Below are 12,500 nucleotides of genomic sequence, written 5' to 3'. Positions count from 1 at the left end.
TATCAGTGGGATATGAAACGTAAACTGTCCAGCCTAGCGTCGGTATGCGCTTTACCGAGCGCCGTTCTGGCTAGTTTATCCGATGTTTAATTGCTTGCTAATTATTATTGCAAGTATCTCCCATCACATCATTCACATGCCCTTTTTTTGCTATATGCTGTGAATGAGTGTTCTGAATTGTATAAATTGAACCAGCCAGATAGGCTACAAAGAATATATATATATATATATATATATATATATATATATATATATATATATATATATATATATATATATATATATATATATATATATATATATATATATATATATATATATATATATATATATATATATAGCGCTGGAAAGATGCCTCAACTCAAGGGCAATGACTCTTAGCAGTTTTTGAGTGGCAGATAAGTCAAAATGTCTGCAAAGATGAAGGCTAGATTGAGCCACAGAACAACAGCTATAATTAAATGAAAGACCAAGAAGGAACCCAAAGAAGTGAAAGAGGAAAGAAGGAGTCATCAGGAGGAACCTGGATATGATTTGGGTTTCAGCTGCTACTCCACAACCCTCAAACCCATCCAGGCACAGCCAAGTGGGCCTCATAGAAAATTTTCTGCAATAATTCACTTCTCCTTGGAGAGATGGATAACTTTGAATCCCCATGTCGGATGCACTTGCAATTCAAATGGATTTTTATGAAAGTTGTGACTGAGGTGGCATTTTGTGCAGATATCCTGACTTTAATTTGTGACGTGCTTTCTGGTTGGTGTCTGACATTTCATCCAACTATTGGGTGGTCGCTAGAGTACCCTTATTTTCACTTTTTCCGTCTGTCTGTATGTATGTTTGCGTGTTTGTATGTAATGGACAGCTCTGGAGGCCAGAGGAGTCAAACAATTTTGATGAAACCTGACAGGTAGGTTCATACCAGGATCTTGTTCTATGCTTTTGAGCACCGTTGCTATGGACACCACCATTGCCGAGCAACGGACCTTTGAAATTTTTGAAAAATCCCCAAAAATTTATTTTTTCAAAAATCAAAAATCAGCTTCCAGGCTTTTATGCGCAGTATAATCAACCTCTTTGTCAAAAAATTCAGCCCGATCCGTCAAAAACTGTATGACTAGTATGCAATTATGTCGCGACCACCCATGTCACCTACCAGCTTGTATGTTTGTATGTAATGGACAGGTCTGGAGGCCAGATGAGTCAACCGATTTTGATGAAACTTGACTGGTAGGTTCATACCAGGATCTAGTTGTATGCTTTTGAGCACCGTTGCTATGGACACCACCGTTGCCTAGCAACGGGACTTTGAAATTTTTGAAAAATCCTAAAAAATTCATTTTTTCGAAAATCAAAAATCTGCATCTGCGCTTTTATGTGCACTATAATCAACCTCTTTCTCAAAAATTTTCAGCCCGATCCGTAAAGAACTATGCTTAGTATGCAATTATGTAGCGACCACCCATGTCGCCTGCCGGCTTGTTGGGTGGTCACTAGAGTACCCTTATTTTCACTTTTTCCGTCTGTCTGTATGTATGTTTGTATGTTTGTTGGGTGGTCGCTAGAGTACCCTTATTTTCACTTTTTCCTTCTGTCTGTTTGTATGTTTGTGTGTTTGTATGTAATGGACAGCTCTGGAGGCCAGAGGAGTCAACCGATTTTGATGAAACTGGACAAGTAGGTTCATACCGGGATCTAGTTCTATGCTTTTGAGCAGCGTTGCTCTGGACACCACCATTGCCTAGCAACGGGACTTTGAAATTTTTGGAAAATCCCCCAAAAGATTTTTTTTCCGAAAATCAAAAATCGGCTTCCAGGCTTTTATGCGCAATATAATCAACCTCTTTGTCAAAAATTTTCAGCCCGATCCGTCAAAAACTATGACTAGTATGCAATTACAGTGGGGAGAACAAGTATTTGATGCACAGCCGATTTTGCAGGTTTTCCCACTTATAAAGCACGTCGAGGTCTGTAATTTTTTATCATCGGTGCACTTCAACTGTGAAAGACGGAATCTAAAACAAAAATCCTGAAAATCACATTGTATGATTTTTAAATAATTAATTTGCATTTTATTGCATGAAATAAGTATTTGATCACCTACCAACCAGTAAGAATTCCGGCTCACAGACCTGTTAGTTTTGTTTTTGAGAAGCCCTCCCATTCTCCACTCATTACCTGTGTTAACTGCACCTGTTTGAACTCGTTATCTGCATAAAACACAGCTGTCCACATTCAATCAATCAGACTCCAACCTCTCCACAATGGGCAAGACCAGAGAGCTGTCTAAGGACATCAGGGACAAAATTGTAGACTTGCACAAGGCTGGGATGGGCGACAGGACAATCGGCAAGCAGCTTGGTGAGAAGGCAACAACTGTTGGCGCAATTATTAGAAAATGAAAGAAGTTCAAGATAACAGTCAAACTCCCTCGGTCTGGGGCTCCATGCAAGATCTCACCTCATGGAGCCTCAATGATCATGAGAAAGGTGAGGAATCAGCCCAGAACTACACGGCAGGACCTGGTCAATGACCTGAAGAGAGCTGGGACCACAGTATCAAAATTAACCATCAGTAACACATTGCGCAGTCATGGATGAAAATCCTGCAGCGCAAGCAAGGTCCCTATGCTCAAGCCAGCGCATGTCCAGGCCTGTCTGAAGTTTGCCAATGACCATCTGGATGATCCAGAGGAGGAATGGGAGAAGGTCATGTGATCTGATGAGACCAAAATAGAGCTTTTTGGTTTAAACTCCACTCGCCGTGTTTGGAGGAAGAAGAAGGATGAGTACAACCCCAAGAACACCATCTCAACCGTGAAGCATGGAGGTGGAAACATCATTCTTTGGGGATGCTTTTCTGCAAAGGGGACAGGACGACTGCACCGTATTGAGGGGAGGATGGATGGGGCCATGTATCACGAGATCTTGGCCAACAACCTCCTTCCCTCAACAAGAGCATTTTCACTGGGGCGTGGCTGGGTCTTCCAGCATGACAACGACCCGAAACACACAGCCAGGGCAACTAAGGAGTGGCTCCGTTGGAAGCATCTCAAGGTCCTGGAGTGGCCTCGCCAGTCTACAGAGCTGAACCCAATGGAAAATCTTTGGAGGGAGCTGAACGTCTGTGTTACCCAGCGACAGCCCCGAATCCTGAAGGATCTGGAGAAGATCTGTATGGAGGAGTGGGCCAAAATCCCTGCTGCAGTCTGTGCAAACCTGGTGAAGAACTACAGGAAACGTCTGATCTCTGTAATTGTAAACAAAGGTTTCTGTACCAAATATTAAATTCTGTTTGTCTGATGTATCAAATACTTATTTCATGCAATAAAATGCAAATTCATTATTTAAAAATCATACAATGTGATTTTCAAGATTTTTATTTTAGATTGCGTCTTTCACAGTTGAAGTGTATCTATGATAAAAATTACAGACCTCTACGTGCTTTGTAAGGGGGAAAACCTGCAAAATCGGCAGTGTCTCAAATACTTGTTCTCCCCACTGTATGTGGCAATCACCCATGTCGCCTACCGGCTTGGTGTATGTGTATATGTATGCATCATCTAATACGAGATGATTTGACCAAGGAAGCTGAAACTTTCAGGGATTAACTGCGGCAACCTGAAGTTGTTCTTGTGCACTTGTCGTTAGAGTTTTAAGTTTAATAAAAAACATTTTTTGAACATCTTGGTATTTTCTTCCTTTGGGTGGGTAGACGGGGGGGCAGAGGGTGAGGATGTCGCTGGGGAAGGTTTTATTGAATTTTCAAAGTCTATAATTCAGACTAATTGAAGAAAACATAACCTTGTGCATGTATTTGCTTCATGTACATAACCTAGGTATTTTGTATTTTTATTTTTGTGAGCAATCAAAGCAGCTGTCTGTTGCCTATACACTACCCAAGTAAAGAGACGTATCAGATAAACATGTTGCACACTTGGAGCAAGATCATCCACATGGCGGGTACCCTGCTAGTCACTATAAATTAAAAATTGATTAGTTGGAGGATTATTTGCATAAATTACGAAAGTCTTTGTCAATTATCACCGTCGAACTCAAACTACTTTTGTGTACTATTGCCGTTGATGATCAGCATTCATTTTGTTTATGAAGTGGCCTCATTATTATTGCCATGTTTTTGGCATTTGGAGGAACCAAACCTATAGCAATTGCCAATGGAAGCTCAAAGAATGGAAATGAAGTAAATGGATATATGAGGAAAGGAGGTTGTGGCAGAAAATCAACTTTACCCCCAATTGCATTTAGAAAAAGATTAAAATAAGGAGGAGGAGATTGGGACCATACTCTTGGTGCTGCTTAAGCAGTCTCCTTGGCTATTGGGCACAATCCTGGACAGGTCGCCACTCCGACACAGGATACCAGCAAGCTGGCACTCATTTTGCCGACCTCATAAGGATGACATGCAGAGTTAACCCCACCTGGTATTAATTCAACAACTGAGCAGGATCCAAAGCCCACCACCCTCACCATTAAGCCAACACCAGGCATATTAAAATAAGAACACGGATTATAGTTTGTGAGGAATGCTGGGATTTGAAAACTGCTTTGCATGTAATTATATGTTGATGCACCTTACTTTGGGATAGCCATACATTTTCAACAGAATATTATTTTTGTTAATTTGCTTTCTTTTGACCCCCTACCAAAGTCTGGGCATCCCCGCTGGCAAGGCGTGGACGTGTCAGTGCCATCTCAGATCAGACGAGGGGACTTGCTTTCACATACCATCTCCGACCTGTACAAGCCATTTTCATATCACGTTCGTCTGACACCACAGACGCTTTTTGGAGATGGGGACTCTGCCCTCCGCCTTGTTCACTACTATGAAGGTGATGTTATTGTGTATCTCCGCCTTTTGGTGTGATTGTGGAAAATGGCGTCATAGATAAATAATCTCTAAAGAGTTCTCTTCTTCTGTCTTTTAGTTATTTATATTGTATGGACATCAGTCCATTTCATTATTGTAGCAAATTAAGTAAACACTTAATTAACTGTAATTGTCAAAGCCCTTATGGCACATTAAACCTCAGGTAGTAAATGGAGCATGTTGAAATTTATACGGATGACATGCAACAGTTCAACCAATGGCAACATTCAAAATATATATATATATATATATATATATATATATATATATATATATATATATATATATATATATATATATATATATATATATATATATATATATATATATATATATATCCTCATTGAAGATTAAGGTGACAGAGTGTAAAAAGGCAACATATTGACGGTAGGGCAGCTGTTGCACAAAACAATGAAGGAAATGAGCAAACAGTAAAGGTGGAGAGTGAAGAAGAGAGGAAACATAATAACCTTCAAAAAGTAGGGTTAATGGGGGTAGAAAAGATTGCAAGTTGGAATGTTGAATGACATGAAATGGTGGTGTACTGCCTGCTTGATGCCCTGGAAGGAAGAATGCGATTTAACCACCTCTGGAAGGCAGTTCCACAAATGGAAGAAAAGAGGAACAAAATGCTTTTGGCAGAGGCATCCTGAATTGTTATGTCAGATGCTGATGCATCCTCACACTTGGCAATAAGCTTGGATTTTCAGAGTTAAAACAGGATGTGGTAGCTGGAAGAAAGCTTGCATCCTGGAAGAGCTGGGGAAGGTTGTTGGGGGGGGGGGGGAGAGAGCAAAGAGAACATGACCGGAGGAGAGATGTAAAAACAGGGAGGCCATAGACATGTCTGCAATGAGAACACCAGACGTTGTGCTTCATCCTCATTGTGGAGATGCCAATAAGGATGAGAGCTTTATATTCCAGGAGAGATGGATGTGATGCTGGGCTGCCAGTCCATAAGAGAGAGCAGCACTTATTTGAGCTATGGACCAAGGCTTTGTAAGGTGTGAATAGTTTTGATATATTTTTATTTTTTTGGAGGAATTTCTTCAAAGGACGGATAATATCCAGTCTTTTTTTATTTCAGAGATCAGATTTGCAATATGGTGAGCCTGGGAAAGATCATGGTTTATGTTGAGGCTTAGAAGTTGATGAGATGGAACCTCTTCCAGTATCTGATCATATAGATAGATGTGTTCATTCAATGATCTTTCCGCAGCAACCCGGTAAGACAATGTGATTTTCCACGATTGAAAGGCATGTTCCATTTGTCATAAGCAGCATCTAATCAATTCAGATCAACAGATAGTGATGCAGTTGCCTTCTGTCTTTCAGTGGGATGGAGAACTGTACAACACCACGTGGAATATTTTTTCACTGAAGATAAATAAAATTGGAAGAATAATTCCTCGCTAATTCAAACGCATATGAAATGAGAAGGGCACTCGGTAGAGTGCATAACTCCGCCACGTAATTCCTGACCCATGAGAACGTATCGGGCCCAATACATTTTTGAAATATCTTGCTATATATCATTTTTGGCTCTATCTCTCAATGGTGAAGAATCACTTTAAAAATTAAATAATTATCATATCCGGATTAGGATCTTCACCAAAATCGAATCAATTTGTCATGGTCACACACCCAACCTGTCCACCAAGTTTCGTTGGAATCTGTCCACAGATTTTTGAGATATCGTGCTATATATCATTTTTGGCCCGATCTCTCAATGGTGAGGAATCACTTTTTAAAATTCTTGTAGTTGGATCCGGATATTCACCAAAATCGAATCACTTTGTCCTTGTCACACACCCAACCTGCCCAAAAAATTTCATTCGGATCCGTCCACAACTTTTTGAGATATCCTGCATACAAACAAACAAACAAAGAAACAAGCTGGTAGGTGGACATGGGTAGTTGACTACCCAATAGAACCTGACGCGATGGGCCCGTTCGATGGGGAATGCCTGAGGATTAAGCAGAAGAAAATTCATGATTCATGCTTCAAGGGTTAATGCTGCAGATTGTTTTTTCGTTAAAATACCCCCACATTTAGAGGTTTTCAACCATTGCTAGGCAACGGAGGGGTCCATAGCAACGGTTCTTTCTCACACATAACTAGGACATACCATGAACCTACCATACCAGTTTGATGTATATCTGACTCGTAGTCTCTGAGATATAACGAACTTCGTTTTTTTATTGTTTTCGACCAGGGTTCATTCAAAGTCTATCTTCTCCGACAGTTTTCATAGGATCCGGCTGGAATTTTTGACAATATGGCTGAATGTACTGCCCACAGTCGCTCGGGGCCCGATTTTTGATTTTCGAAAAAATTAATTTTTTATCATTTTTCAAAAATTTCAAAGTCCCGTTGCTAGGCAACGGTGGTGTCCACAGCAACGGTTCTCATTTGCACACAACTAGGTCATGGTATGAACCTACCAACCAAGTTTCATCAAAATCGCCATTGTAGTAACGGAGCACTGGACCGAACAGAGGGACCTATCAGTCCATGACCTAAGGACATACAGACAGACAGGCTAGAGACAGACAGACAGACAGACAGACAAGCCGGTAGGCGACATGGCTGCTCGCTCTAGATGGAAAACTGGCTGACGCGACTAGCCGATATTCATGTACATGCTATCAATCAATTTAGCACAATAAATATGATTATCACAGCCCTCTTAGTTTGCGCCCAGAAACCCACCTTGTGGAATTTCAGGCATGTTTCCAAAGAGACTCTAACAAATGGCAGCCCTGCTAATTCCATTTATCTATTCGCTAAAGATTTTATTTTTTATATATATGATGCTGCAAGACATTCTCCTTGGGCACAAAAAAAAACAGGTCCCTCGGAGGTCCAGTTTCGGAGGTATTGATTTTTTTGTACATTACAGTCCACAATAAGTGTACGATGTACGATAAAGTATTTCAGCTGTTGCTAAGCAACGGAGGTGTGCATAGCAACCATTCATTTTTGTGTACATGCTCGCCACATTGTACACATTTCACCCAAGTTTCATCAAAATCAGACTCTTTCTCTTAGAGATATTCGCAATTAACTGTTTCTGAAATGTTCGACATGTACTCGCCCAAAACCTATCTCCTCCTACAACTATTTTTTGTTCGGGCTGAAAATTGGCATGAAGGGAGCTAGATAGATTGTGCACAGAACTCGAAGCTTCGATTTTTCGATGTATTTATTTTAGATTTTTTTTTTGACCACTTTAAAGGGCCGTTGCTATGCCGTTGCTCGGGCCAGGGGTCCCATATTCGAAAGCACACGATTCCCAGAAATATTGGTCCTACCTACCAAATTTCATTGGAATCGGTTGAGTGGTTTAGCCTCGAGGCTTGACTAAAGTTTCGCGGACAGACAGACAGATGGAAATGTCCAGAATAAGGGTGCTCTAAGAACAGCCAACAGACAAACATATCGATGGAAATACTGATAAGGGAAGAAAAAAAATGTCAAAAAAAATCTTTTTTGAGATTTTTTTTTTTTCGACTAGATCGACTACCCAACAGACAGAGAGGGGTGAAAATATAACCTCCTCCACCTTCGGGGGCAGATGTAATAAAAAGAGGAAAAAACTTTGGCATTTCTTTGACTATTGTATCCTTTTGGTAGTAATTTTTTTGCGTCTCTCATTTCCAAATAGAAGCCAAAATGAAATGGAAAAGAAGAGCAAGTGGACATAAATAAATATCCATACATCGGACCAGCACTCCACAGATGAGGAAAATTATTCTCGTCATTGCCACATAAGGGCATATACAGTAGTTGCTTAATCGTACTATATACAATTCGAGAAGTATCTGTTTGTGTGTTTCTTTTTTTTTTTTGTTTGACTTTCCTGCACTGCTAAACCACTGGATGGAATGAGTTACAAAAGTGCTGGTTGTACTCTGAATGGTGATTGGGGGGGTGGGGGGGTGGAATAGGAGGGGTTTTTTATTTGAATAAAAAGTTGAGGCTCGGGGAGGATCGAGAACATATAACCAATCACGACATAACAGAACAAAGGAACAGCAGAAGGAGAAAGGAGAGAAACGCCACCATCAGGTTTTATGGACAAAATAGAGGGAGATTTGGACAAATTGTGGATATGGGGAAAATGAGGATAGGGGAGTACAAGATGGATACAGAAATAAACTCTCAGGAGGGAAAGACTGTAAATTTAGAAAGAGGTGGGCTTGGGGATGGTTAATGGGGGTAGAGAATATCATGGTTATGGATCGAGGATGATCTGAGATGTCACTGAACAACTGTCTTTAAGACTTGAAGGGAAGAGTGAGATTTGAAGAGGATGTGGAAGTTGGTTCTACAGGGGGCAAAAGAGAGGGATGAATGAGTGGAGGTGAGCAGTGATGAAGTGTTTTAGGTGGTAAAAAGAACTTCATCGGCTCCAGGGTTCACGGTGGGTGGGGGAGCAGCCCAAGTCTCTCTAATTATGTAAATGTGTATCGTGTACCCCAGGCAATAATATCATTCCTTCCCTGTAGTAATTCTCTGCAGACTACTGTTGTATATGAGAGTACAACTCTCACAAACTATAGTTCTAACTGCAGCATTTTTGCTTGGGGTAGCACCGTTCCCAGTGGGGGTGGTTTTACAAGTCGTCACGACCATAATTCTGGGGGAATTAACCCGTCGAAGGATGGGTTCTTCGTTAGTTCAAACCAGTCGTGACAGAGCCAGTAACTGTGTGACTTTAATTTTACTTTATTTTATCAGGCTCAATTTACCTATTCCATTGCTATTTAAAATTGGCAATTAAATATTTGCTATCTTGATGAATTAAAAAAGAAAAAGTATTTTATCTTTTTTCGTTGTTTTTTTTATTTTTTGCAAAGTTTTTATGATTTGCTTCCATAATGAGCTTAAAAATCATGCTCATGCTCTACAGTGCATTTTGAGGTGAGATTTTAAGATAAGTAATTTTTCTCAAATTACTTGGTCTTACCTTTATTGGACTGCTTTGTTTTGCAAACTGATACCTTCAACACAAAGGTGAGACTTCTTGGATTCATAACAAACACTTATTCAGCTGTAAGTAATTTCTTAGTTATGAACTTCTTTTTATTTTACTGTTTATGAGCCACAAGCAAAGAACCCGTCCTTACAGATCTATGGATTAATTCCTCCACTTTTATGATCAATGACTTGTAATACTGGCTTCCAACAAATGGTGGGTGATACATGATACACATTTACACAGAGAGAATCCCTCCCTCTCCCTCCCCCCCTACCCCCATGATGCACATTTACATATGGAAAATTGCCCCTCCCTTGCCCTGAACCCCTGAGATATGTTTTTTTTATGCATTCGCTGACGAAGTTGTCCGTACATACATCCATGCTTTTCATAGGTTTTCGTTACCATGATAACTTAAGAATGGCTCAAGGGATCCAAGTCAAACTTGATACAAGTATATGGCATGATGTAAAAATAAACTGATTAGATTATGGGGTCAAGAGATCAAAGGTTAGAGGTCCCATCAGGTAAAATAAATTATGTTATCATGCTAACTTGTTAACCATTGATGGGATTTTGACCAAATTTTGTGGAGGTATATGTTATGATGCAAAGATTAACTGATTAGATTCCGGCATCAAAGGTCAGAGGTCATATCAGGTAAAAATGTGATATTTGAGAACAGCTGGAGAGATTTAAATCAAACTTGGTGCAAGTATGTTTTAAGATATGTAATAATGTGGGCGGAGACATATCGGTCGACGTTGTGATGCTGAAGAGTGCCGTTTTAGTTTATCATCGAAAACCTTCGTGTGCACACACCAGGTACAACCAACAATTTACAACTCATTCTGTCCAATGGTAGAGGAATGCATAAGAGTCAAAGAAACCCACAAACAGACAAACACTTCTCAAATTATATGTATTTACAATCTGGGGTGTCCGGTACTGCCTGGGAAAAAGTACCCAGCTACTTGAAATTATTTATAAGACTAGCAGGGTACTCATCACTGATGGGCTCGTCGACGTCTCGCCTCAAATGAGTGTGCATTGTTAGAAACGGGACTTCAGTGTACATTTTCAGTTTGCAGATATCGCAGTAGGTGGAGTTGGTGACCTTGGCAACCTCATTCCATTCCACCAGCGAAGATTTCCAATCCATGCTAGTTGTACCTCCAAAGGAATACTTGGGAGTGAGGGTGATATTATGAAAGCTTGGCTGGGAAACTAATCTTGGTACGTTTTGGGCTTACTGCCTGATGGAAGATCACCAAAGTTCTTTCCATGCCAACCGACCACTGACAGGCACCTATCCCTCTCCACATCACTTCTTCCGTCAACCAACTTTCCGCCTCTGTCTATACTCCCCATAGCTTTGCTTACTGCAATTTCCATTCAGTATTTCTCACAGCATTTCATTCTGGTTTCCCATTCGATGATCCATAGATCAGTCATTTCAGTTTCACTTTTCTCCATCAGTTTCACAATCAGTTTTGATTCGTCATTGCAACTTGTGATGCGACGCGAATGGTGCACGAGAAACATCGTCAAAAACGATTTTCGGGGGAATTTTTTTCGATTTTCTAAAGGGTGTAGAGGAGTCTAGAGTGGTTTAAAGGTCATAAAGCGGTCAAAAGTGTTTAAAGTGTCTGAGGGTCTTAAATGGGTCTAAATGTTTAACAAGGTCTAAGGGTGGAAGAGCAAAAGCGGTCTGAAATTGTCCAAAGGGTCTAAAAAAGGTCTCTTGGTCTGAAAAGTGTCGAAAGGGTCTATATGGATATTAAAGGGTCGAATGGGGTCTACAGGCCATAAGGGTGTAAAGGAGTGAAGCTGTAGTAAAAAAATTACCTCATGTAAGGAAATAAATTAACTATGGAGTGCAGCATGGTAATAATGGGTCAAATGACCTCCTCATGACTGTTTAAACCACCTATTTTGGTGCATTGTGGTTAAAAATCTGATCGTAGAAAGTTGGCATGAAAGAACTTTGGGAGCTCAAAGCAGTAAGGTCTCAAACCAAAAAAAAAACAAACATTCTGCTTTTAAATATATTGAGATGGACATCCTATATACCTGTTGCAGCCTCTTCTGAGGGAGGTGGCATCCCTTTTTTTCTTTCTTCTTTTTTTTCTTCCATCGACCAGTTTACAGTGAGACCTCTCGGCCAAGTCATGGCTGATAGAGAACCTCATTCAATCAGAACCTCAATAAGAACCTCGTTCAAGGTTACAGGAAAGCTCACCCAGAAACATCCAAAAAAATCCTTTTCCAGCTCGTTTTAATATGTAACAAAAAAGGTCATTACACAAGTCTGGAGACGGCGATGGTTCACGAGCAATGTACACGCTTCGCCTTTTTTATTTTTTGACCTTCGAGGGGACGCCACGGGCAAACTGGCAGGAATCGGGAAAAACGTAAATGATGAAAGTTGTTTTTTATTTTTTGACTTTCGAGGGAACGCCACGGGCAAACTGGCAGGAATCGGGAAAAACTTAAATGATGAAAGTTGAAGTACTCGAAGAGCACTAATTGCATACCAACTTTCATTCGAAACAGTTGAAAACCCTAGGAGCTCGATGCCAAAGTTATTGATTTTTTTTGACATTTTTAAGTTCATGACCTTGGGAC

General features: G+C 40.3%; 1 protein-coding gene across 1 annotated transcript in view; it reads left to right on the top strand.

The window, feature by feature from the left end:
• MDGA2 (MAM domain containing glycosylphosphatidylinositol anchor 2) overlaps window positions 1-12,500 on the top strand; it is a 366,045-nt gene that overhangs the window by 261,252 nt on the left and 92,293 nt on the right. Inside the window, exon 12 of the mRNA XM_085893801.1 lies at window positions 4,669-4,849. Within this exon, the coding sequence (XP_085749927.1) occupies window positions 4,669-4,849 (181 nt within the window). The remainder of the gene's footprint in view (window positions 1-4,668; window positions 4,850-12,500) is intronic.

Source organism: Eptatretus burgeri, chromosome 9 (assembly GCF_056783735.1).
Source record: "Eptatretus burgeri isolate ZD-2024b chromosome 9, Ebu_testis_v1, whole genome shotgun sequence".
Lineage (NCBI taxonomy): Eukaryota > Metazoa > Chordata > Myxini > Myxiniformes > Myxinidae > Eptatretus > Eptatretus burgeri.
This window is presented reverse-complemented; position numbering and strand designations above follow the sequence as displayed.